Consider the following 27,078-nt stretch of genomic DNA (forward strand, 5'->3'; position numbering starts at 1 on the left):
AACCTCTGCATTCTCTCCCCGCATTTTACAAGAAAGGGGCGTTTGGCTGTCCAATCAGGACAGCCAACCCCACACTGGGATTTGGCCCAGTTGAAGGAAGACCTAAGACAAAGGAGGGGGAAGTTTGGGACTCCACCCCTACTTCCTGTGCTTACAGACTGACTGGAGCCTGGGCGGGGTGTCCAGGGGACTCCCGCCAAAGATAAAACTCAAACAAAGGATTTTCCCACCCTGGATGTCAGGGGAAGAAACAAGAAACGACAAGAAACACTACAATGGCAGAAAAAGAAGACAGGGGCCATTTTGGTAAAAATGAGCACCCTTCGGTGCCTTTACTGCAGCTGTGATTACAGCACGCAGTAAAGGTGCACCAAATTAGTAAAAGGTATCACTGCCACCAGCCATTAAAGGTAAGCTTGTCACTGTAACAGAATTGTTACAGTTTAAATGTGAAAGGGGATACATTGTATCTCCCCAGCACTCCACATAAGGTGGGGTGTGCTGGTTTCACAGAAGTAAATGTAAAAGGGATCCAAAGATCCTTTCTACCCTTGGGAACTGTAGTTCACTCAAGGTTAGCACAAGAAAGTTAAAGGTGGAGCCCCTAGGGCAACCCAGCAACATCAGGCACTTATTGCCAATAAGTTGTTAGACATGATAACTTTAAAAAGACACTATGGAGAGTCTTAAAAATGACACCCATAAAAAGAGTTAAAGACAGGTGAGTGTGGAAAAAGGTTCCCACTCACTGAGGTATTAATGGAAAATATCTCACTAGAAAAGCAAAAAGTTCTGGAGTTGAACCAGGCAAGGAAGATTTACCAGCCCTGTGGAAATCTTACCTAACACTCGTCCCCCCCAGACTAAGGAACAGGAGAAGCTAATACTCACCTGGATGGATCTCTTGTTTTAAGTCGGTTAAACTGTTTGCTGAGTCAACTGGCCATCTTTTTGTAACCCTTGCTGTGATACTTTTTCTCATATTAGTTATCATTTGCAAACTATATGACCTACAAGTAGTGTTGGGCACTTTACTCTTGTCTAAACCAAACCTACTGGATGGTTTCCTTTGGACACAAAGTATATCAATAATCAATGTAATGCAATCCACCTTGATCCCAGCACATGCCAACAGTGTTAGGACAGTTTTTCTGAAGTCCAGTTAAGGGCATAGTAAAACCATTCAACTGAGGCAGTACAAGACTTGACTCTTAGTATAAGACTGTACCACCTGAGTACATGGTAGCGTAGGCAGAGCAGCCAGGCTTATCTTAGGAGGGAGAGAGGGCAGTAGATACAGTACAAGTGAAAATTGTAATACAAATGATCCAAAGAAACACTGAAACACTATGTATTATAAAAATAAAGGATTTATTTAAATACAAGTAGGCCCAGATAAATCTCGGGGTTGAGTAAATACTGAAACATTATATGAAATCACAATATAAAACACAACACTATACTTGAAAGTACACAGACCCAAGTATAGACCTTATTTGGAACACCTAACAGTAGTTCTAGGGAAGTCAAAACCTTGTTATACACATTTAGTATAGGCCAAGCCTATTCTTTGGGAGTAAAAGACCAATGGTTACTTTTAGATTACTTTTGGTAATACAAGGACAGTAGGCCCTTCCAGTTGTACAGTGACTCTTGGAACAAAGCACATAAACAGTCAACTGGACAATATACTTTTGGTGAATAGTGAAACACTTATTCTAGGTGCAGTAAAAATCTATACTACTTTTGTCAGAACACACAGTTATACCAGGTGAGTAATACCTATGGATACAATGTACAATTACAGATGCTTTGGAAATCAGGGAACCCCAGATTGAGGTAAGCAATAACTCTTGTAACTTGTTTTGGATGGCACACAGCTAACACAAGGTAAGTAAAACCCACTTACTTTAACTTCACAATGAAGGGGAAAGTAAAACCCAATGTCACACTTTACTGAATAGATATTCTAGGTACGCAACAACCTAATGTAGACTTATTAAAGACAGGCTAGCAGCAAGTCAGGGGAAGCAAGACCCCGTTGGGGGACACTCATACAGTTATCCTAACAGGACTAACCTGGTGATACCAACTGTTGGAGGACACTCATACAATTACCCTTCAGGAATTATCTGGTGAAACCAACACATTACTTTTGTAAAGAGGCACAACCTAATCACAGGAGAGTAAAATACCTTCACATCTACTTTCTTTTAGACTGACAAAACAGTGGCTAAGGAAGGAAAGATGTTAACCATACTTTTAAGAATAGTGCATCACACATCCAAGATCAGTAAGAACTTTTGTAACTGTTCACTCTTAGAATTACAGTTACCAACCAACTCTTTACAAGTAAGTAAAAACACGTGATTTCTTTTCTAGGCAGAAGTCCCAATCCCTTCAAAGTCTTTTCCCTTAGAGCATGAGTGTTCTCAGTGGCAGAAGGGGGGTCACTAGGACTAGTGACCAACAGGCAGTGTTAGAATAAGTTCTTTAGTAGCAAAAGTCAGAGTTTCCTGAGGAAAACTGGCAAACAAGTGAGTACTTTTACTTTTAGGGTTAGAAGAGGGTCCAGGGGCTTCACAGAAGACACCCCAGCAGGGTTCTAGCAGTGGGACTGGGTGTACTGGACGAGGGGCCTCCTAATCACAGAAAACTCCCCAGGACTACACAGAAATCCCAAAAGGCTTAAGTTAAGTATATACCCAAGCCAACACAGTACCTCAGCAATGAAGAAGAGATTGCAGCAGGAGAACTTCAGGGACTGCAGCCAAATACTCGGTCACTGGATTCCTTGTCCTGGAGACGGAACACAAGACCTCAGAAGGGACTTTGCAGCAGGGATGGATGAAGAAAGCTCTAGGCAAGATTTCTCTCACGGCTTAATGCGGTTCTGCGGGTTTGGCGCCTTTTCAAGGAGCACAGAAGAAGACAGAAAATCACGGTTGAATTCTCGTCGTTTAAAAGGTCCAGCACTCTTGTGAGGGGACTTTTTGGACTCGATTCATATCTCTGGAGATAGACCAAGATTCCCACGAAGTTTCAGCGAGATTCGCATTCGGAAGACCGTGCACCGCACAGTGGCAGGAGGTCCCAGGGTATTGGGGTATTGCAAGAACGCAAGATCACAGCAACCCGTGGGATGGCTCAAAATGCAGGTCGTCTTGAGTCTAGTGGGTCTCACCAGGCTCTGGGTTCGGGTCGTCGTTTTCGAGACCCAGGTCGATCGGAAGTAAGGGCTGCAGCAGGCTCTCGTTACAAAGCAGGCTCTCTGGCCGCTGGAAATCATTCCCGACGCTTTTCCTTTGTCATCCTCTTCGGTTTTCGGTTCCAGTGGTCGACATGACTTCAAATTCCAGGTTTCCAGTATTATCAGGAACTGCAACACAACCTCTGCATTCTCTCCCCACATTTTACAAGAAAGGGGCGTTTGGCTGTCCAATCAGGACAGCCAACCCCCCACTGGGATTTGGCCCAGTTGAAGGAAGACCTAAGACAAAGGAGGGGGAAGTTTGGGACTCCTCCCCTACTTCCTGTGCTTACAGACTGACTGGAGCCTGGGCGGGGTGTCCAGGGGACTCCCGCAAAAGACAAAACTCAAACAAAGAATTTTCCCGCCCTGGATGTCAGGGGAAGGAACAAGAAACAAAAAGAAACACTAAAATGGCAGAAAAAGAAGACAGGGGCCATTTTGGTAAAAATGAGCACCCTTAGGTGCCTTTACTGCAGCTGTGATTACAGCACGCGGTAAAGGTGCACCAAATTAGTAAAAGGTGTCACTGCCACCAGCCATTAAAGGTAAGCTTGTCACTGTAACAGAATTGTTACAGTTTAAATGTGAAAGGGGATACATTGTATCTCCCCAGCACTCCACATAAGGTGGGGTGTGCTGATTTCACAGAAGTAAATGTAAAAGGGATCCAAAGATCCTTTTTACCCTTGGGAACTGTAGTTTACTCAAGGTTAGCACATGAAAGTTAAAGGGGGAGCCCCTAGGGAAACCCAGCAACATCAGGCACTTATTGCCAATAAGTTGTTAGACATGATAACTTTAAAAAGACACTATGGAGAGTCTTAAAAATGACACCCATAAAAAGAGTTAAAGTCAGGTGAGTGTGGAAAAAGGTTCCCACTCACTGAGGTATTAATGGAAAATATCTCACTAGAAAAGCAAAAAGTTCTGGAGTTGAACCAGGCAAGGAAGATTTACCAGCCCTGTGGAAATCTTACCTAACACTCGGCTCCACTCAACAGATTAATACCGGGACCTGACACAATGTCACTAGCTGGCTCGATCACCTTGACTTAACCTGACGCGCCCTAGAATGGCTGCTTCACCAAACGAGTTGGATTTTAGTTTTGAGATTGTAGGTGCTTCTTCATTTCTGGAGTTAATGGAGAAAGTGGGAATATATGATTCAGGGGAACATTTTAATTATTTGTAGAAAAAAATATTGAGCCACTGTTAATGTAAAATGCAAGACTATTTGAGGAGGTTTGTGTGTAGATATTTTATAAATTTGCACTTGCAATTTAGTTATATATTACCAATTAATAAAGTAATGGAAGGGAGGCTGGAAATTCCCAGGCCACTGGGAACCTGCTGGTTCTGCAAAACAATAGAGTAAAAACCCTTAAACATCTATGTGTGAATTCAAAATATTAGATGTCGTTAGGTAATATTATTTCATACATTTGGTTTTATATGCTGATGCATTCCGGAATAGGCTGACGAAACACCTCTAATTTGAGCTGTTTGTAACTATTGTGTGCATGTATTTAAAGTGACACAGCAGAATGCTATTGACAGTAAATTGCGTTTTGGTAGGTTTATAATAAAGCATTGTACAAATAAATAAAAATAAATAACAATACATGTAGTTTCCATGATATCATGGACCACATTCACTTAGTTCCACGAAACCACTCATAACTATCAATAGTATCTGCTATGGCCATTGTCCAGACTCAAACATGCAAGTGAAAATATTTTAATTGCATAAGGCAACCTATTTTTATATAAATTGTGACATTCAAGGCATTTTCCGTATCCCCAAGTTCCTTTAATGTATATTATACTGCTATTTGCGGGAAGACATGCTTGTATCATTGTGTCTTGCTTTTATTTTGGACTACATCCACCTCTTTTAATTTTGAATAAAACACAACAGTTTTTTCATGTTTAACCAACAGGTTTCAAGTTCTTTAGCATTCAAAGCTTCATAATCTCCAAATTCTAGTGTTTATTCCTCATCTACAGGGTTGGACTGGCCTACAGGGAACTCTGGAGATTTCCTGGTAGGCCTCTGCATGATGGGCCTATTTTGTGTAGATTGGGTTTGCTCATCCTGTGCAACATGGGGCAACTTTGTAACCCTTCCCAAGCAGTCTTTAGGTTCCCAGTCCACCCTGCACATCTCTCTCGTTATCCGTATTACTCAGGTGCCACTGTCACTTATTTTCACTTATCCCTCTTACAATATTGATTCATCTTTATTTTTGCACCAGAAAACTCTTCCTTCAACCTCTCTGTGGTGTCCATGTTGGGAGCGACTTACCATTTCGAAAAGCAGAGCACTAAGACTGCAATGAGACCAGAGCTGGATGTAGTTGGTGTCCCTGACAGAAAAACGCCCCCAGGCCGGATTTACCTTTGGTGAAAAGGCGTGGGGGCACTGGGACAGGCTGCATTAAAAAGATGTGCAATATTTTAATGGTAAGGACCATCTTATTGATATTCTCCACCCAGACACATACAATGGGAAATATCTCTCTATGAGCTTTACGACCACCTTCCTATTTCTCAGGGCAATGATTTCTTCTGTGTCTTTCACAAAACTAGCAAACAGATCTCTGATTTCTCCCAGTTAACTTTGTAATGGGGTACAAAGGCATAAGGCATAGTCATCATGTATGCAGCGTAGGGCGTTTCTGGGTTCTTAAGACAAACGTAAACATAATGTGCATATGTAATTAGCTTAAATTGGGTGTCTTGAACTTTGAGCCCCTCAATCACTGTGGATTGACTTAGAAGACAATCTCTGGGTTGGTATTATGTTCATTGGTGATGGCTCTAGTGTTGGAATAAATAGCATATTGGACAGTCCTATACGGTGCCATGTGTTAAGTTAAAACGTAGCGATTCATATTTAAAGAGATAAAGGATCTCTGGAATGTACATGGCACACTGATTATGCTAGACATCTATGGGCACAGTCCAAATCAACTCAGGACACACATCCAGTATCTCCATTCAATGCTGTCAAAGCATTTCTCCTTATCTATGCAGGTATCTTCATTGGGAATCCTAGGCGATTTACTTAAGTGTGGGTCTTATCAATAGAGACAGGGGTTGTCTGAGGTCAGCAAACCTCAACAAATCCAACCAGTTCTGAAGAAATACAACCTTGGAGCGTGCAACCTATTAGTGAGGCACAACATGTTTGCAAACCTTGTGCAGTCATAGTTTAATAAGGAAGTGTAACTCTTAGCAACAGTTGGGTTCCTGCAAGGCTTAGGGAACACCACCATGGCAGCTTCAAACATTTTGCTAGAACACATATCTCTCTCCATCAAGTCAGAATAGCACTTAAGAGGATTTGGGCACAATAGCTTACTAAAACTGCCATACAATTATGACTGTTTGCATATAAAGACCAGGGCACTTCCCTTTGATGACTAAACAGCTAGTTTGATTTCTGTAATAAAACATACATATGTGTTGTATAGTGGTAAACCTGCACATAGTTACTTACTGTATATAGTTACTACTAATTCCATAAGAATTCAGAATGTTGTGGGATTCTGCGATTGCAAAGAAGGGTGAGAGAGATTATTTTGAGATGTTGGAAAAGAATTTAGAAGAGTCCGCGGGGGATGACTACAGCTGTATTCCTATGGATGCAAATAAAGAAGACAATGAATAGGACAAGTGCGTGCTTAGGATCATTGGTACATAACAGTAATCCTATGCATGCAATCCCCTCAAAGAGGTCCTGCCGCTGGGTGAGAAACTGTTAGAATTCATCTACCATTGTATCTGCCAAAGATGCATTATACAGACTTGAACAACATTATCGACCTGTCTGGGGTATGCCCTTGTCATCTACGATTGTGGCAATTGTATTGTAAGTCTATTGGTTTTTAAGGTACGCTAATTGGTGCACCATCCTCTCCTTTATATAATCGTTTTATTTATTATGAGGAGATTCACCGTTTCTGTCATTAATGCATTTATTTAATGTGTAGCTTTTCTCATAACCTTCAGTGCGGCAGCTTCGCCAAACGCAGCATGCACTTTCTCCAATGAGTGTACCGATTAGAACCATAGCATTGCCATCTTTTCTTTTGATGTGGACTGAGTGGGATATAAGCAATGCCTTGTGTGCATCCATATTGAGAAAGGTATGTCTCCATCTATGTTAGTTTGTACAAATTCTGCAAAATAACTGTAAAACAGCATTTCATGTGGTTTTATATGTAAATGTATCATGGTTCCATGTGGAAACCAGCATTTCATGTGGTTTTATATGTGAATGCAACAGGGTTCCATGTGTCTTGCTTTATACAGGCCTTTCTCGCTTTCCGTAGCGATGATCAGAGGGTAAGCTCTCAGGGGACTTGGTATGCTCCGCCAACAGGGGGAGCATGTATGAGGCTAAGGTGTTTTGGGAAATATTTCTGTCAGGAGGGCCCTGCAGTGTAGCGACTGATGGGCCGGGAGTAATTGTATAAAATGTATCCTGGTGTGGCGCAAAAGAGAGAAGCTCCCGAGGGATTCAGAGAGAACAAACCGGCTCTCGGTTGCTGGACGAGACGTCCCCTGAGGCCGCCCGTTTTCCAGGCCACCTAAGTTACTCTGCCCATCCCTGGGTCAAGAGTTTTGGGCCCAGCTGGAGAAGTAGGGAGTAAGGTTGGAAGGAGTGCTCCTCCACTGCTGGCGCTGCTCTGCTAGAGCCGAGCCGGGGTACCGGCACGTGTAACTGCGTGCTTTGCAGTCTCTGAGGTAGGTGATAGAAAGTGAGGAAAAGGATTGGAATATATATCAAACTGTGTAGAGGCATACTTACTTGCCGGCAATGCACGGGCGGGCTCTTTCAAGTGTACATTTTTTCTGTCAAAGTGAAGGGGAACGAATGTACAATATCAAACTGTGTTACTTACTCACCGGCAACGCACAGGTGGGCTGTGTCAAGTGTACATTTTATCTGTCAAAATAGAGGGGAACAAACGCACAATATTGAACTATGTAGAGGTATACTTGCTCGCCGGACAACACACTGGGCCTCATTACGCGGTATGCAGTAACCATGGTGCTATTAGCGCCATGGTTGCCGCCGGTATTCTACCGTGTCCGCCTTGGTGGATGGCGGAATTACCGGCCTACTCCAAGGTGAGCGGGGTCGGTAATTCCCCATTCACCAAGGCACTTCCCCATTCCCATTTTTTCCCCCATAGGCCTCAATGGGAATGGGGAAGGAGGCAATTACAGTACCGCAAATTGCGGTACCGTAATTAGCACCAAGGTCCCTTTGCGGGCCGGTTCCTTAACAGCTGGTAAAACCAGCCGTTGAGGTCGAGTCCAGCAAAGGGACCTCGTAGTAAGGCGGTATGGGTTTACTGGTTCCGGTGCCCTTACCGTTACCGGTAAACCCTTACCACATACCGTGTAATGAGGCCCAAAGGCAGTTTGTGGTTAGTGTACATTTTTTCTGTCAAAATGAAGCGTAACAAACGTACAATATCGAGCTGTGTCGAGGTATACTTACTTCGCTGCAACGCACAGACGGGCTGGCTCGAGTGTACCGTCTTCTGTAGAGGAAGGGAGAGGAGATAGTAAACTATATCGAACAGACCAAATAAAGGCAGGGGAGCAGGCACATGCCACCTAGTTCTCTACAGGGGTTGCTGTAGAGGCCTGGAAGTGTCTGTAAGTTTGGTGGTTTATTCACTAAGGTGTATTGTTCTTGGCTCCCCCTCTAGGGGAGTTTATTGTTCTTACATTTCAAGGAGGAAGGGGTGGAAATTAGTTTAAGCGGAACGTGCATGAAGGGAGTGGCCAGGGTTACCCCCTATCCAATTGTTAATATTTGATTATTTATTTACCAGAGGTGAATTGAATCACTCGCAGGTAACCCAATGTATGTTATTCAACCATTTATGTGACAAGTTAATCCAAGTGTTACTATTTGAATATGTTTTTACTAGGGGTGAATTGAATCACTCCCATGTGACATAATTTATGTTATTCAACCATGTATGTGACAGATGTGAACTGACTGGCTGACTAGTGATCCGAGTGTTAATAGTTGATTATTTGTTGCCACTTGCATTTAGAAGTGTACCCAATTGCATTGAAGTTGCGCCCAATAGCCTCTCTGAGAAAGTTGAATTTAGAATTGTTGCCACCTGAATTTAGAAGTGTTCCCAATTGCATTTAGAACTGTACCCAATTACATTTACAAGCTGCGCCCAATAGCCTCTCTGAGAAAGTTGAATCTAGAATTGTTGCCACTTGCATTTAGAAGTGCACCCAATTGCATTTAGAAGTGTACCCAATTGCATTTAGAAGTTGCACCCAACAGACATTGAGAAAGTTGAATTTAGAATTGTTCCCACTTGCATTTAGAAGTTGCGCCCAATAGCCTCTCTGAGAAAGTTGAATTTAGAATTGTTCCCACTTGCATTTAGAAGCATACCAAATTGCAGTTAGAAGTTTTGGAATGCAGGGAACACCTGAAAAACATACATCAAACCACACCACACGCTTACTCTCTCCCTTACACCACCACTCAACTAGAACACAGAGATACTATGACACCATCCGGTATAACTGTTCTCATATCTACATCTCCCGCTCACTCCACATCACTCTAAGTAAACATTGTTGGTTTCACACCCCCAGCCAGGCGTTCTCCTCAGGCCTAACGCAGCCACGCTTGTTCTGGATAAAGCCGGCCAGAGCGAACACATACTCCTGACCTCTCAACCACCACACCTACCGCTAAGAAGCAGCTACCACTTGAATTCCACACCAGCTGCACACATACCTGGTGCGCACACACACTTTTTGGGCTCTCTCTACTCTCTCTACTGACCCGAACTTCGGTTCCCAAGGGCGTTCAACCCACCAGCGCCTTCAGACCATACCAATGGTATATAAGGCGCTATATAAATGCAAAATAACATAACATAACATAACATTTATTTACCAGAGGTGACTTGAATCACTCCCAGGTGATCCAATGTATGATATTCAACCATTTTTGTGACAAATGTGAACTGAATGTCTTACCATTGATGCAAGTGTTAACAATCTATTTATTATTTACCAGAATTGAATTGAATCACCCCCAGGTGACCCAATGTATGATACGCAATTGCTTATGTAACAGATGTGAACTGACGGATTTACCCAGGATATTATGCACTGCCTCACATAACAATATTTATTTGAACCATGTCTGGCATATAAAAAGAAAGCTGTCAAGCTGGTCAGCTGATGATAAGTCTGTGACTATTTATTTACACAAGATGCACCCTAACCATGGTAAGCAACCCGGTCTACCATATTCCACATAAGAGGACCTTTACTGCCCAGAACCTACTATTCTCTCAGAGGGCGGCCAATGGTCATCATGAGAGAGCTCACTCAGAGCTCACTCAGTGCCCCCTGGGATATCATTTCACACATGTGTGCGGTAAATTGTGACTATGCCTTTCTCAGGACTCCTACAGGTTGCAGCACACGCCACTTTTCAGACACCTTAGGGAGAAACACCTTAAATAATGCTAACATTTTTGCCTCATCCTTGCATCACCTGTTTTTGCAGAATCTAACCACCATCTACGATGGACGGGAAGCAATCATAACCAAAAGAAGCCAAGACCAATGCATGATCGAAAGTCGTCATGTTGCCAACATTTGTCTGAACTAGGTTTTCTGTTAGGAAACAATTGGTGAAAATATAATATAATTGAGAATATGTGGATTGGAGTAAAAAGCGTATTCACCCTAAGGTGAAGTAGACGACACATGTCAGAGTGTGAAAAAGAAGACCTCCAAATCCTAATTGGAATGTGCATGGAGTCTGTCTCAATATAAAGGATTTTGGGGACAAGGTTTTTCGAATAAGTATTGCTGAGCCTTTTTTCCAGGCATCCCCTTTACTTCCTTTAGCACAAAGCAATTTGGGTGTGAGGCCAATAAAGCAAAGTCAAATTGTTTCTGAGGACAGGGATTGGTCCCCTAAAGCAGGGTAGCTTTACTTCAATCACCTATGGGATTTTGCCTTTAAAATACGGCTTCTCTCACTCTTTCTATGATTCACTCTTGAACACAAAGAATTAATTGGACATCTGTTGGGAAGGTTGATCTATCCAAATTCTCTCCCACTTAGGTGAAGACTAAGGCGTAGGCAAGCTCAGTCTCTTAGCCATCCCCGGTTATCATTGGTGGTGTACTGCTGCTGGGACAAGACCTGTCTCTCTGCCAGCCACAATGGCACACAGGACCCCAGTGTGTTGAAGGACACCTGCAGTTGTGGGCCAGCCTCCCCCGTGTGTGGGAGCATGAGAACAAGGACTAAAACTTTAGTCCCTGGTTTGGGACTCAGCGTAACCTGAGACTCAAGGCCGCCAGTACCCTGTGCTCCACCATCAAAACAATTTGAACTGTGCTTTAAGCCCATTCGATTGTATCAAAACATCCGGATACTTATTACCTGCCTTTGACATTCTTCCGTGGCTATTCATACAGATAAGTGTGTGGCCAAAAATGGGTAAAATGTAGGGCATGATATGATATGATATGGCATTTATAACGCACCTATACACAAGTGTTTTTAAAGGAGCAACGAGGCAAGGGAGGGGAAGACAGACATCGATCCTATTAGGCCAGGTGACATTCAGATCGCGCAAGTGCAGGGGAGGGGGAAGGGGAAAAGTGTGAAGGGAAGTGGAGGGGGCAGTGCATTACATAGAATAACAGTAAAATAAATAAAGACAATAAATAAAAGTGTGGCCAGCTGGTGGCAAGTGCAAGGGTAAAAGCAGACATCAGGGGTCAAGTGCTGTCAGGGGCTGTAGGGATACAGAAACAGTCCCCGAGTGCATGGTTGACAGGGGGCAGTGCAGGTGTGCAACTGGCAGGGGGGGAGGGCTGGACCTGAGATCAGAGGGTAGCCAGATAACCAGTGCAGTTTCAGATTCAGCCAAGTGATCAGCAGGAGAGAGGAGGAGAGAAAGCAGAAGCAAAGAAGAAGCTCTTGAGGTGCTTCCAGAACCGGAGATGGTTCTCCTCAAGTTTCAGAGAGGCTGGGAGGCTGTTCCAGAGGGAGGCCCCAGCAGAAGAAAGAGATCTAACACCAACTCGCTGATTGGAGAAGCGACTGACCCTGAGGGAGTTGGAGGCAGATGAGGGAAGAGCTTGACAGGGAAGATGTTTAGGAAGAGAGAGTTGAAGGTATTGAGGTCCCAGGTCCCAGAAGGCCTTGTGGACGATGCAGAGGGTTTTGAACTTAATGCTAGCTGCCACTGCGAACCAGTGTAGAGATTTCAGTCCTGGAGAGATAAGATCAGTAGTCTTAAGGCCAAGGACAAGTCTTGCAGTTCTGTTTTGGATGTGTTTCAGAGGGAAGAGGGTAGAGGCAGGCAGGTTTAGGATGTTGCAGTGGTCCAGCCTAGAGAGAACCAGAGCTCTGGAGACAGTGAGCTTCTGGGGGAAGGAGAGGAAAGTAAGAACACATCTGAGGAGGTGCAGCTTGTAGTGTGACTTCTTAGAGACATCAGAGATGTGAGGAGAGAATGAAAGTGGGGAGTTGAAGATGACCCCAAGGTTTTTAGCCTCACAGGTGGGAGCAGGAAGGGGGCCAAGAGACGCCGGCCAGAGAGTGACAGGAAAGGTGGGAGCAGGTGTGCCAATGAGTAGAATCTCATTCTTATTGGCATTAAGGCAGAGATCATTGACGGCACACCACTCCTGGATGTTGGACATATAGTCAGAGATGAGAGGAGAAGAGGTGGCAGAAGGGAGCCTGAAAATGAGCTCAGTGTCATCCGCATAGCACTGAAAGTTGGGGCAGAGAGCGGCAATGTGGTTGGCACAAGTGCCAGCTATTGGTTGAAAAACAGACAGAGAGAGATGTTAGACGCATGGGGAACACGAGGGGTAGAGATAGAGATAGAGCTAGAGGAGAGGAAGGACCCAAGTTGGACCTAGGAGGGTCGATCAGAGTGGAAGGAGTTCAATCAAGCCAGGGCCTGATCGGTGATACCTAGGTTATCACTGAGATGGTTGAGCAGGATGGCATGGTTGACCGTGTCAAAGGCAGAAGAGAGATCAGGTAAGATGAGTACACAGGGGGTGTTGGAATCAAGGTTGGAAGGCAGGTCTTCACGTATGTTCAAGAGAGCAGTTTCTGTTCTTCTGGCAGCTCTGAATCCAGACTGATGGTCATGGAGACAACCAACAGATTTAGTTTGAAGATTAAGCTGGGAGATGACCAACTTTTCCAGGAGTTTGCCCAGGAAAGGAGTGATGGAGATTGGGCGATAGTTAGCCGGGCAGGAAGGGCAGAGAAAGGGTTTCTTAATAAGAGGGTGCACAAGGGAGTGCTTCAGGTGGGAGGGGAAGACTCCAGTGGCGAAGGAGTGGTTGCAGAAATCAGCCAGAGCAGGAGCCAGGGTGTCAATGTGGACTTAATGGTTTTGGAGGAACAGGGATGAACCTGTTTTGACGAGATTTTCATAGGTCAGACTTGTCTAGAAACCTCGTCTGAGGAGAACAGGGGAATGGCACAGAAGGAGAGAGGACAGGAGGCCGAAGAAGGGCCAGAAGAAGAGCAGGGAGTAGAGGGGTGAGGGTGAGAGGAATAGAAAGAGGACAGCATGTCCTGAGTTTTAGAGATGAAATGAGAAACTAGGGCTGTGCAGAGGGCCCGAGAGGGGACAGGAGAGGTAGAGACTGCAGCAGGATTGGCCAGCTCCTTGCAGATTTTAAAGTGTTTGGCTGAGTAGTTAGATGCCACGGAGATGGCGTCTAGAAGCAGCTTACTGCCACATTTTATAGGGTGCTATAATGTGCCCCAAGTGCCATATTTGGGTTAGACAGCCCCTGGACAGAAATTGGGCATGTTAAACAGTTTTTGTTAATTTCCAGCAATGTTGCATTAGAAATTGGAAAAACGTGTAAACAATTCATACGGTGCTCTGGACAGGGAGGGACACCAGGGGAGGCATTGGGAGACAATAGGGAGGTTTTCCAGTTCTATGTATGTGGTTTGGAATGCTCAAATTTGTCCAGCTAATTATGTTGGGTCACTTTGGCTCAGTGTCTAGGAATGTGCCAATGTGCTGTTCACTTTTGAGGGCACTTGCTTGTTCACACAGTATAATACTAACACAAAAACGATGCATCTTGGCTAGATTAAAACGAATGAGAAGTGCAACTGTATCTGAAATAAGTAAATTTTCTCTTACAGCAACATCTTTTTGTAATTTTGAAAATGGAGACATGTGTGAATGGTATGAACCTGCAGCAACTTCATTTCGAACAGACAATACGTTCCAGTGGAGTCTCGGTCAAGGAGTTGGCAGTATACCTGGAGATGAAAATTACAGGCCATCAAAGGACCACACAATGTATGTTATTTTATGCATCCTAATTACATCGCAATGTTTGTATTAATCATAGCAATTAAGTTTAATGCTTGTTTTTTTTTTGTATGACAAGGGAACACAAACTTTAAACGTTAAAGAAAAATAATCCCCCTTCCCTGGCAGAAACCTTAGGTTAAAGGGTTCACAATGGACCTAGCCACACTCAAGAAAGACAAAAAAACAGACTTGAATGGAGTCTAGCTTCCAAAATTCAACTCAGTTCATCCAATCACAACATGCACGTTATTTATTCAATGAAAGAGATTCTATTATCAGAAAGGAGTGGCCAAAGATGATCCCTCTCAGAAACAAATGTATTGGGTTTTCCAGGGATTAAGGAACCCTGTCACGCTAAAAAAATAGATTGTCCCATCACATCTCCTCTGCAATAATGCTGATATATCCTTTCATGATAACATTCAAACAATGTATGATGATATTGAATATTTTTTTGGGGATTATCATACAGTTGTACAACTAATTTTTCACACAAAACGTCAGAGATAAAAAGATCAAATCGTCATCCTCACTGTGCCGATGCAACAATGTAGCATCGGCACAGTGAGGATGCTAAAATTTGGAAAATCCCATGTACCTCTCTCCACAACTTTTTAAGAAAGACAATCAATCGCTTATGGGAGCCAGACATAAAGAGGCCCCATAGAACCAGAGGTGGTATTCGAGGTTCCAATACTGACACCCTAAGGGCCCGGCCACGCAGCACAGCCAGTGCTTCACAGTTTGTCAGGACGTGTTGAACCGTCTCCACCACATCATTACCGCAGAGCCGGCAACATCTGGCCCCCTAGTAATATCAGACCATCGGACAACAATTTCAAGAGTACTTACTACATTGCATTTAAGACAGGGGTAGTCCCACAAAAAGGAATTCCCCCAAAAATTGCTGATGTAAGAGGACCCCAGTTGTCGTTCAAGTATATTTGGAAAGAAACTGGCAGTGGTGGATTTGGCAGCAAGAGAGACAACCATGTGCGCGCGTTTAAGGAAGACCAGTTTCCTTCTCATTGCGTTTTTATATTGGGTTACACTTAACATCAGCATGCTCTCCCGGTTGTTCCCAACCCACTGATCGACTATGCTCAATATTCTGCCTAATATTGAGTTCCTCATAAAAACAGCCTTTGTGACAAAAATCCTAAACAGTATCCCCATCAAGGAATTAGCTTGTGCATGTACAGGTTTCCAGTACAGCATCAGGCTGCTGAGCACAATACGCTCTTGGATCATAGTGAGTTCAAATTCTAGAGCAATCATCTCTACTGAAACAAAGGATGGAAGTATTAGCAGACGCTTTAGCAGCCCATTCTCGATCCTAGCAATTGGATCCAAAATAGCCAGGCGCCAAGCCTCTGCTGCATAACACAGGATGGACCCAACCTTTGCAGCAAACAGCTTGAGCAGTATCCCCGGTGAGTAACATACACCCATTAGTGCAAAGGAACAGATAGCACCCAAAATGGACCTTGTGCGCACCTTAAGACAACAAAGATGGGACGCACCTCTGGGGCTAGCTTCGAATACAACACCCAGATTACACGTATTGAGAAACCACCTCGACCAGCACACCTCTCATATTCCACCTCCTTCTGACCACATGCCTGTGGGATGTTTCAAATACCATGATCTTGGTTTTGTTGATGTTTACTTTAAGAGAATTCAAGGTTGACTGGGAGTCAAGGTTGCCCTGGGAAGATTGCAGACCACCTGGCATTAAGTCCAGGATCATGATGTCATCTGCATAGCCCATCCATAGTACAACTGTATCCCTTAGCTTTGGCAGGAAAGCTTTTGCGTCATTCAGTGCACGGCCCATGTTTGCAAGATAAAGATTGAAAAGAATCGGTGCCAGGAGGCATCCCTGCTTCAAGCCCACCTCTTTTGAGATCCAAACAGAGGTGCCACCATCTCCCTCCAACCTTACTTTGACACGTGTATTAGTGTGGAGTAATACAATAATCTTTAAAAGACCAGGTGTGATCCCTCAATCTACAAGCTTCCCCCACAGCCTGACTCTACTGTGTCGAAAGCAGCACTATAATCTACAAATGCTGCATATATTGGGCAATTGCGGATCAGTCGTGCCTGTTCCGCAACAGAGGTCAGAGCAAGTATATTTACCAGCGTTGAGCATCCCTTCCTAAAACTGGTCTGATTCCGGGGAATAATATCATTGACCTCTGCCCACATGGTCAGCTTGTCCAACAGAATCCGAGCGAATACCTTGGACGAAACGTCCATTATTGCCAGAAGGCGATAGTTTCGTGGGTCACTACGAGCGCCCTTCTTGTGTACTGGAACCAGAACACTATGCTGTCATGAACAGGGGACCACCAGAGTGACGGAGACACAGCTAAACAGCTGATGGTGGGCCCTAGTCCATAAGGCTGCAGCCGTCTTAATTATGAGATTGCATAGACCATCGGGCCCAGGGGCTCTAGAAGATTTGCTTGCACCAATGATCCCTGCAACCTCCTGTACATTGTTCTCAAACATCCAATGGCCTGTGTTGCTTGGACTGTCACAAGGTTGAAGAAATATAGACAGTCCAGTCTAATTCCTGTACTCCGTTGGGGATTAGATGAGATGTACCTTGGCTATTTACTATCTCCCAGAATATCTGGTTTCATTTCTAGCAGAAACTTTTGACATTCTTTACGATAGTTATGCAGCCTAAGCCACTTGGAATAAGAAGACCTGATCTCACTTCTTCTAATTGCAAGAGCCGAAGGGTCGGCAACTTCTTTTAATAAGGACTGCAGTTCTTTTCGCATGGACCTTTTTTTTTAATCTCAAATGGATTTATCAAAGGGATGTCTATTTGGTAGAGATGGCCCGGCTGCTCGCCGCAAATACCTCGTCTTAGCTGTTGGGACACTCACCAAGATTTCCGCAATCACTCACTCAAATTGTTTGATTTCTTTCAAGGCCACCGCCACATCACCCTCCTGATCATGAGCAAGGAAATTCAAGAGAACCCTTTGTGCAGTGACCCGTGCGGCTTCAATCCCTGTGGGGTTCCAACTGACCCTGGTCCCAATGCTGTTAACCCTTATAGATCCAGTGTTCTGGACACCATAATTCGGAGACACCAGATCTAATAATAAAATGATGGGGAAATGATCGCTCTCCTCACGCGATTGGATACCCATATCGATGACCACCCAGTTATTATTAGTCACAAATTCATAATCAATAATACTGGAGCTGGAAAGTGCACACTGTGTAAACTGTGGGGGACACTGTGGGGGACAGTCTGAGAGGTGCGCACCATTCACCATGGAGAATCCCTTGAGTAGAGAAGGTTTGAGTAGAGAAGGCAACAGAGACCAGCAGGACAACTACGATCTAATCTTAAATCGCCTTTTGGGCCACTGGCCATGATTTCTGACTGCCCATACAGAGATTCCTGGTCAGAGTGGATCCTGGAGTTAAAGTCCCCAACAAGAATGGTTGTTAGGGAATTGGTCTGCAAGTCCAACCACCTTTGCAGACATTGGGCCTCATTACACGTTGTGTGGTAAAAGTCGACATTTACTGGCATGGCGCTATTAATGGGTCCGCCTTTGCAAGAGGGCGCTAATAGCATACAATTACGAGTACGCGGACACGAGCATAGCGCCATGCTGGTAATGACCCTACCGCCATGACACTAAAGACCCCAAAAAGTCCCTTACCGGCTTCGACGAAAGTGCTGATAGCACCTCCGCCCTCACTCTACATGCAAATAGCGGTCACCGCTATTAGCGGTGACCGTTAAATTGCGGAACCGGAAATAGCGTCATCGTACAGGAATGGGAAAGAGCACGGCGGTCATCTTTAAAAACACAATCCATTGCCATCCTCTGCATCCAGGACCTCTTTCCACAAGACTCCAACAGAAAATCATCCCGGATAGCCCAAAGATGCCGAAGGCCGTCAAGAAAGGCGCAGATCGGCAACGAAAAGAAAAATTCAGCGACGAGGAGCTGATCATGCTCACTGAGACACTTGCGGCAAATGCCAATGTAGTATTTACCAATGACATGCGGCGGGAGACCCTCGTCAAGAAAAAGGCCATCTGGGCAGAGGTTGCCCACAAAGTCAGTGCGTTGGGCACCACCACCTGCACTGTCAAGCACTGCCGAAAGCGGTGGGACGACCTACGAGTCCGTGTACGAAAAATTCTGGCTGTGAATCGCAAGCTGGCAATGGCCACAGGAGGTGGCGCTGATTCCCCTATAAAACTCCGGGAGTGGGAGGAGACCTGCGCCACAACGATTGGTGTGGAATCGATCGAGGGTGTCGGAGACATGGAGCATGGTGCGCCCACTTCATCAGATGGAGGTGAGTGTATACATCAAACAATGCACAGTGAAGGGTGAGGGGCCCCCCAAATATGAGTCCATAATCAGGCCATGGATCCAGCCACAAACATACATGCACGCATCACCACATACACGTGCAACACAGACCCATTCATGCATGACCCACCCGACATCCCCATTACCGGATTCCAAAATAAAGAGGCCCCAATGCATAGAGCGGCATGACGTACACATTCTGCATAAGGCACGTAGAACCATAAACAATGATATTCCCTATTTTTGTCCCCTACAGGATCACAGACAGACACTGATGAACCGGGCACTGTGACACCTGCTCCCCCAGCAAAGAAAAAGCCCAGGACACATGAGACAGGGTACACCGCCACCACCTCAAGGGGCACCGGTAGGAGTGATCAGCAGCAGAGGGGTAAAGGCAGCAAGAGCACCAGTTCTACACAGCCTTAGGCCACGGCTGCTGCAATTGTTGCACCCACGGCAGTGTACCCCATGACATTGGAAACCAGCACGGAGAGCCCACACTCTGCTGCCACCAGTTCCACTGGTGAGGCAGCAGCCACCGTGCCGCTTTCAGACGTGGAGGAGGCAATTGACATTCAGAATCAAAGTCAGACCCCCAGCCCACCATGGTCCATTGAGCCAAGCCCAAGGCCATTATCACAATCAGGTAGCCATGGAGAATCAGGCAACAACTCCGTGGAAGGGCGATGGAGCCCTCAGGTGTCCTCACCTGATACCAGAGGCATGGATCAGGGCGCAGCAGCCACCCCAACAGCTGGACGCAGTCAACATGACCTTGCAACCATCAGCCAGAGGCAAATTGAAATCACTGCGCTGGTTGGCCAGCATGTGGCAGAGGCAGCCCATCTGAGGGATGACCTTAGGTCGTATGCAAGCCAGACAAGAGGGGGCATGGAGGCCTGCACAAACAGGATTTGTGAGGAAATGGCCCAATTTAGGCAGGCCCTCACACGTATTGCGGACGCCATGGAGCAACAATACCTCCCCCCCACCACAGGATCAACCGGGCACCTCCTCCTTTGCGAGTTCCCGTCAAACAAGCCCCCGGCGCCGCTCTCTGTGCACCAAGAGGCGCACGCCATCCCAACCACCCAATGGGGGAGGAGGCCATGAGAATTACGGCCAGCGAGGACTATCTGGCACATGTGGAGCAGGACACCTACACACTATAAGTCTCACATGGGGGTGTCGTGGGGGGAGGGGGGAACGGGTGTTTTTGGGAGTGTTGTGGGGGAGGGGGAAAGGGTCTTTTTGGGAGTGTTGTGGGGGGAGGGGGGAAAGGGTGTTTTTGGGAGTGTTGTGGGGGGAGGGGGAAAGGGTGTTTTTGGGAGTGTTGTGGGGGAGGGGGGAAAGGGTGTTTTTGGGAGTGTTGTGGGTGGAGGGGGGAAAGGGTGTTTTTGGGAGTGTTGCGGGGGAGGGGGGAAAGGGTGTTTTGGGGAGTGTTGTGGGGAGAGGGGGAAAGGGTGTTTGCACAGTTGGGGCCATTCACATTTTGTTCACATTTTGATCACAATACACTGTTGAAAAGTTGAAACACAGGCTTGGTCTTCATCATTGTGTATGTGTACTTTATTGGGGACAGGGTCCTTTGTGGGCCTCACCACATACATCAGGGCAGCAATACCCATCTCCATCCATAATAGTTCTCCCTTGTATCTCATAACATTTGATACATCAGATGCTGACGCAAATTGTGTCCCTCCTGGCCATCGCCTCTTGCGTGTCCTGGCGGACCATTTCACCCATCCTCATCCCCATCAACATCATCCTCATCTGGTGGTTGCATGTTAATGTCACGTGGCATAGGCACATTCCGTCTGATGCACATTTTGTGCTGCATTACACATGCCATGGTTATCTTCGACACTTTGTCATGGCCGTACAGGAGAGCCTCACCCGGCCCGCTTAGGCACCAGAGCTGTGTCTTCGAAAGGCCAAATGCCTGCTCTATCATGACGCGGGTACGGGTATGTGCACGATTGTAGTGCTCTTCCTGCCGGTTCTGTGGGTTCCGTACAGGGGTTAGGAGCCACCTCTTCAGGGGATAGCCGGTGTCACCTGTATGGGGTGAAGAATGGGTACCTGTTACCGTTCACCTCTGGTGCGGCCTGTACATGTCACACAAATCGACTTTGCATTGTGATTCAAAATCACGACTACCAGCATGCATGCAGAGGATCTGCGTGACTGCAATGTGCAAAGGTGAGCTTGAGCCTGCAAGTGGACATGCCCGAATCATGCCTCCGACAGCAAATGACATGTCCTGGGTGAGTCCAGGTCTTAGGTGTCCCTGGGCCCAGGCAAATTTGGTACAACACTGCTAGTGTACTGCCATTCCGACGTCGATGTTGTCATGCTGTGTAGCATCACTTCAGTGGTGCTATGGGTGTGTGGTTCAATGCTATGGCTAGGGGTGTTACCTTTGCATGCATTCAAGGGCACATTTCTGTCTTGATGTTGTGCTGCGCTGATTCTGTAGTACCATCTTGACGCCATGTTGCTGATTTGTGTGGTATGTGGTGTGGCATGATGTGCAATGTGGATGTGGATGGATGTGCAATATTCGGAAACCTGGATTGTACTCTATGTTGTGCAGCTCATAATTGCATGTGGGTTCTCCTCAAGGACATTGCAGACTTCCCTGATGGACTTTGGCCTACATCTGTATGTCCATTTGTCCAACAGACGACAGTCAACACCCAGTTGGAGTATGTATCTCTCCCCACCACATCACACTGCCATGTGCTTGCCCTGCTACTCACCAAGTAGCCAGGAACGTTGTCCGGCTTGTCACTCTATGAAGCGTGGCATGTTTGAGTTACGCAGGACCATGGAATCATGGGTTGATCTGGGAAATCGGGCACAACAATGTGTGATTATCTTCTTAGCATCAGATACCATTTGGACATTGATTGAGTGGAATTGTTTTCTGTTTTGGTAGACTACTTCATTGTGATGTGGGACCACCAATTCCACATGGGTACAGTCGATGGCCCCAATGCAACTTGGGATGCCTGCCAGTGAATTGAAGCCAACTTTGTTGTTTGCGGTCTCCTGGGCAGTCCGTGGCAGGAATATGTGTTCACTTGCATGCTTCAGGAGAGCATCGAGTACCTGGTTCAGCGTGCGTGAGGATACTGGTTGTGAGATGCCATGCATCTGCCCCACTGTATGCTGGTAGGTGCCTGTGGCCAGGAAGTGGAGCAGAGTCACCTACCACTGTAACAGCACATAGGTTGGAAATGTTAATCTCTCTCTTATTTTGATGCCAAATTGTTCGGAGTTGTCAGTAGTCACTGCTATTCTGAGAAAAGCTTTTGCTGATCCAGCATATGTTTCAAACATGGGAGCGATTTCTAACATACCTTGCTTGGATAAACCTGTTGGGAGAACAGCATCCTCCCAGCTCCAAAATTACCAGAGACCTTCAATATCCTGGAACAAATGCAGGCAGGGCTTACACCACTCTATAATATAGAGTCAGTCACGACTTGCATACTTGAGGACTGTAGACATAGGGCATACCAGGATGACACCACTGCCTTGGTGCTCTCTTTGACACTGTATCTCATGCACTAAAACTTTCCAGACTGGGCCTATCATTTTATCCAATATTGGACATGAAAAGATTAGGGCCATTAAGAACTGTATTTTTCTTACAATGTTTGCCAGAGCTGGAAAAAAAACTGCCATAAATTAGATTGAGTTGTATATACCAAATGAATCCATAAAACAGATATACCAACAGGAGGACTTACAAGTGGATTTACTGGGGTGATTCTACAATATATTTTCTACACTTTTTTTTTTTCTAATATTCAAATAGATTTGGCTACCATATTCCCCCAAGCTGCTTAATTTTAGTTTGTTTTTCACTGTTTGTTTGCTTAATCGATCTTGTAATTTTTTTTTGGCTTATCAGATTTTGGATTTCCCTGCCAGCTCCAATCGAGTTTCATTAGGGAGTAAATAGAGGGTTTGTTTCAGATTTGCAAAAAGGAATCTCTTTTTCTGATTTTGCTTAAGAGGGACCTTTTAAGCATGCAAAAGGTGTGGTCTGATACACTCACTGTAAGTCCCTCTGAAGTAACAGGGCTAGATAGCACATTTTAAGGATACCATCCGAGTGCAACTGGGTGGCCAGGCATTACAAGTTAACAAATAAAGCACCCAGGCCTTTCCCTTCATGGTAGGGCTGTAGGAATCTGTGGGGACTCTCAGGACCCTCTCGGGAACCGGCTCATTTATCTAGGGCCTCCTGATAGTTTCTTCCTGGCTATCAATAATTTTCTTCAGGAGGTTCTCAATGGAAGGGGAGTGGCCATATTTAATTGTGACATACCTTATTCTAAGGCCTTCTTAAATTGGTTAGTAGCATGAAAAACAGCATTTTCGTTCAGGTGAGCTGCACTGGCCCTCATCTTCTGAACCGCTAGGTATCTCGCTGTTCATTCTGGGGAGAGGCTAATGAGGCATGTTGTTGCTTATTTTGCATGAGAGCAGTTTGGTCTGCTTGCACCAGTTAAGGAGGGTTTATCACACCAATGACCTATCGGGGGTAACTTGCCAATGGGTTTGGACATTTACACTTCTGGATGGGTCTGATTCTGTATCGGGTCTCAGCAATACCACTTCTGATGCCACATTTTGCAAGTCAGAATCTGTACTCAGACCACTGGACAATGTTTTAAGGGTGTGTTTATTTTGTCAGGCAAAAATAATCTTTCCCCAGGCGGAAGACCTACTCTGTGAAAGAAAATCACAAGGGTGCTCATCAGGATGTGAAGTCAAAATAGAAAAGTCCTCCATCGGAATCCTATTCTAACCTGACCCTTTTCCCTATCTTTCAACAGACCACAATTTTAATAACAAAAACCAAGACTGAGGAGAACCTTGGACTGGAAGGGCTGGATGATGGCTTCTGACCCCAAACTAGTGCACATAGTCCAGTTCAAAACATTAGCAAGTTGTTGATGTGTTGGACTGCTGTCAAGAGGTCTCTAGTCTAGACCTCTTTCTGCTTCTTCCGAGCTTTTGGATTCGGTCTGGTTTCTTTTATTCCCCCACACAGGGGTTCTCTCTGTTCCTTCACCTTTCTAGGGCTACTCTCCTTTCCAATTCCCACTTTTGGGTTCTTCTTCTTCTCTCATCCTACTCTGGGGTGTTCTTCTTTCTCACTCCCCACTCAGGAGTCTTCTCAAACCTTCTCCACTTGGTAAACCTTCTCACTCCAGTCTCTGGGGGTCTCACCCACGCCTTCACTCAGTCTCTTTACTACTCTGGGGATCCTCACCCTTTTACTCCTCACTCTGGGGCCTTCTCTTTCTCTCTCCAAATTATGGGGGTCTGCTCACTCTTTCCCCACTAAGGGAATCTTTTCACTCCCTTGTCTCGGGCCTTTCCAGTTTCTTTCCACTCTGGTTTTCTTTTTCTTCTCCCTCCCCACTCTCACTCCACTCTGGGGCTGTCTTCCATCTCACTTCCCACTCTGGAGTTTTCATCCTCTCTACTCTGGGTTGTGCTATTTCTTTCCCCTCTCTTGGGTCTTCCTCCTTCTCACTTCTACCCCTATATCCGCACACAAGGTTTGCTTGTTCTGATCAGTCTGCTCTCACAATCTTTCCCCACTCTAGGGTTTTTCTTCTTGTCTCTCAACTTTTTAAAGCTTTTTTAAACCCACCATAATTTAGCTGTTGTTTGGCAAATCGGTCCCAATGCTCCAACCACAAGACTATACTACACTGATGATCCCAAATAAGGTTGAAACCAGGTATATAGTTATCTGCAGTCTTGAGAAATGTCTGCCTTGCATTGACTAAGCTATGTATAAAGTAGCACTGCCCTGTAAAACAAAGGCAATTTTAACCATATAGTTAAGGTGAGCCGGACTCCTATAGGAACCTCAAACAATTCTGTTGCTAATAACTTTGATTTGTGTGACAGATCAGGCCGACATTTTAAGGTTAATTAGGGACCCATTCCACTACCTCCCCGTAAGCTGCAAAGATTGTTAAAGAAGAATTAAAAACAAAAACAAAGATGCAGCCTACTTCCCATTAATGTTCCCATAGACAAACAAGGTCCATTTTCCATTTTGCCTGGACCGTACAGCCCAAACCGCTGAACGCATTTGCACCAGGTCCAAAACAACTTGGGCACTAAGCATTAAAAGAGGCCTTTTTGTGGTTTGTGGTTATTCCGTGAAGTAGTTTTCTAAATAGTTGATGGAGGAGGTCTGCCCCCTTATCCAAAATAGATAGCTACATCTCTGGTAAATTGCCAAAACCAGAGTTTTTTAGAAATGAAACAGCCACCATCTTTGTTTTTGCTCTTTGCTGGAGATAGCTGGGGTTATAGCCAAGGTTATCAGAAAATTAAATGCAGTCAAAAAGCCATTTGCAGGTCAAAAAACATGCAAATGAAAATAAATGTAATCAGTGTAGGGGTGGAGGGATCGGCTAGAGGGCACCAAGTGAAATTTGGGAGTTGGAGTGGGTTTAGGGACTCAGTTTGCAACATTAAGCTTATCTCGAAAGCATGTTTTGTGCGGGAAAGGGAGAGTGCATGAGAGGTCACAAGGCTGTCTGGGGAGTGGGGGGAGTTGGCACAGATGATGTGTTTACTTTATGAGGAATGGGGGGCAAGAAATGCATTTTATTTGCTATTTTTCCGATATTCACAGCTATAAAAGCAACAGATAGCCAACAGATAGCCGCACTTTTTAAAAACAAGATATTTTTACAGCTACAGAGACGTTGGGGGTGAAAAATCACTGCCCATGGATCGAGACTCCCGGTTACTCCATGGATGGGATAGAGTCCACAGTCCCGGTCCAATATCCAATATCTCCTAACACACTAAGAAAACACGAGACATCCACGTTATTCTTTTTTTTAAACTTGCTAATGTCAGTCCTTGAAAGTATTGCACTTAGAGACCAATTTTCCCTGAATTGCATTGTGGTATTTGCAGTTTCCCAGGGAAGATGGAGTGGAATAATGCCACAATTGTACAATGTTTTGACTTACATAGTTCTATAAGGATATATATATATTTTAGTGACACTATGGTATGTGTACTTTTCAAGTTATATTTATGATGCAGAGCATTGATGAAAGCCAGACATGGGGTTGTGGTGGGGAAATGAGTATTTGCCCAGGATGTGGTAAGAGAGTTTGCAATCATGATATTGGTGCAGTTATATTCCCCTGATGGTAGCAGTTTTTCAGGGCACAAGGAAAGGACACAGGTGGGTGGAAAGGGTAACTTTTTTTCAGAGGGTGTATACAACCCCTTGGTGTTTTTGGGGTTGCCAAACTTGCACAAATTTTGCGCTACCAGGATTTTTCTCAGGTTGTCATGTTCCTAGTGAAGACGCTTACCCACAACACCGCAAACACTTGTCTCATATTGGGATATTGTACTCTAAGGGCCTCATTACGACCCAGGCGGTAAGGGGTTTACGGCAGCGTAAACAGCGCCGACCCTTACCGCCTGAGTACGAGGTCCCTTAGCGCCATGGCGGATTTAACACCTGCTTTTAGCAGGTGTTAAAATCCATGGCGCTAAGGGACCATGGAGTTAATTACGCCACCGTAATTTACGGTGGCGTAATTAACGCCTTCCCCACTCCCATTAAGCCCTATGGGGCAAAAATGGGAATGGGGAAGGGTAAATGGGGATTGGGGACTTACCGTCCCGCCAAGGTCGGAATGGGGCGGTAAGTCCGCCAACCACCATGGCGTAAACGTAGTTTACGCCATGGTGGTAAAGTCACGGCCCAGGCGGTAACTTACCGCCTGGGTCGTAATGAGGCCCTAAGTAACTAAATATTCTTTTTTTGTTTTATAGACTGACAAGTGCAAATTTTGACATAATCACTGTGCACATATTACTGTGGCCATGGCTAGTGTCTCTATCGCTGTGCACCTACTGTATCCCACCTTCTCTGCATCTACCCTCTGTACCCCAACCACCCACTGTATTCCCTCCATCTTTATCCTCTTTCATCTTACCAATTCCTGAATGCCCCCTCCTACTCACCCTACTTATATCT

At 45.3% G+C, this 27,078-nt stretch overlaps 1 protein-coding gene across 1 annotated transcript in view; it reads left to right on the plus strand.

The window, feature by feature from the left end:
- Positions 1-27,078, plus strand: part of MALRD1 (MAM and LDL receptor class A domain containing 1) — a 3,359,462-nt gene that overhangs the window by 986,476 nt on the left and 2,345,908 nt on the right. Inside the window, exon 24 of the mRNA XM_069646615.1 lies at positions 14,481-14,640. Coding sequence (XP_069502716.1) covers positions 14,481-14,640 — 160 coding nt within the window. The remainder of the gene's footprint in view (positions 1-14,480; positions 14,641-27,078) is intronic.

Source organism: Ambystoma mexicanum, chromosome 2q (genome assembly GCF_040938575.1).
Source record: "Ambystoma mexicanum isolate Mex_15411 chromosome 2q, UKY_AmexF1_1, whole genome shotgun sequence".
NCBI classification, from domain to species: domain Eukaryota; kingdom Metazoa; phylum Chordata; class Amphibia; order Caudata; family Ambystomatidae; genus Ambystoma; species Ambystoma mexicanum.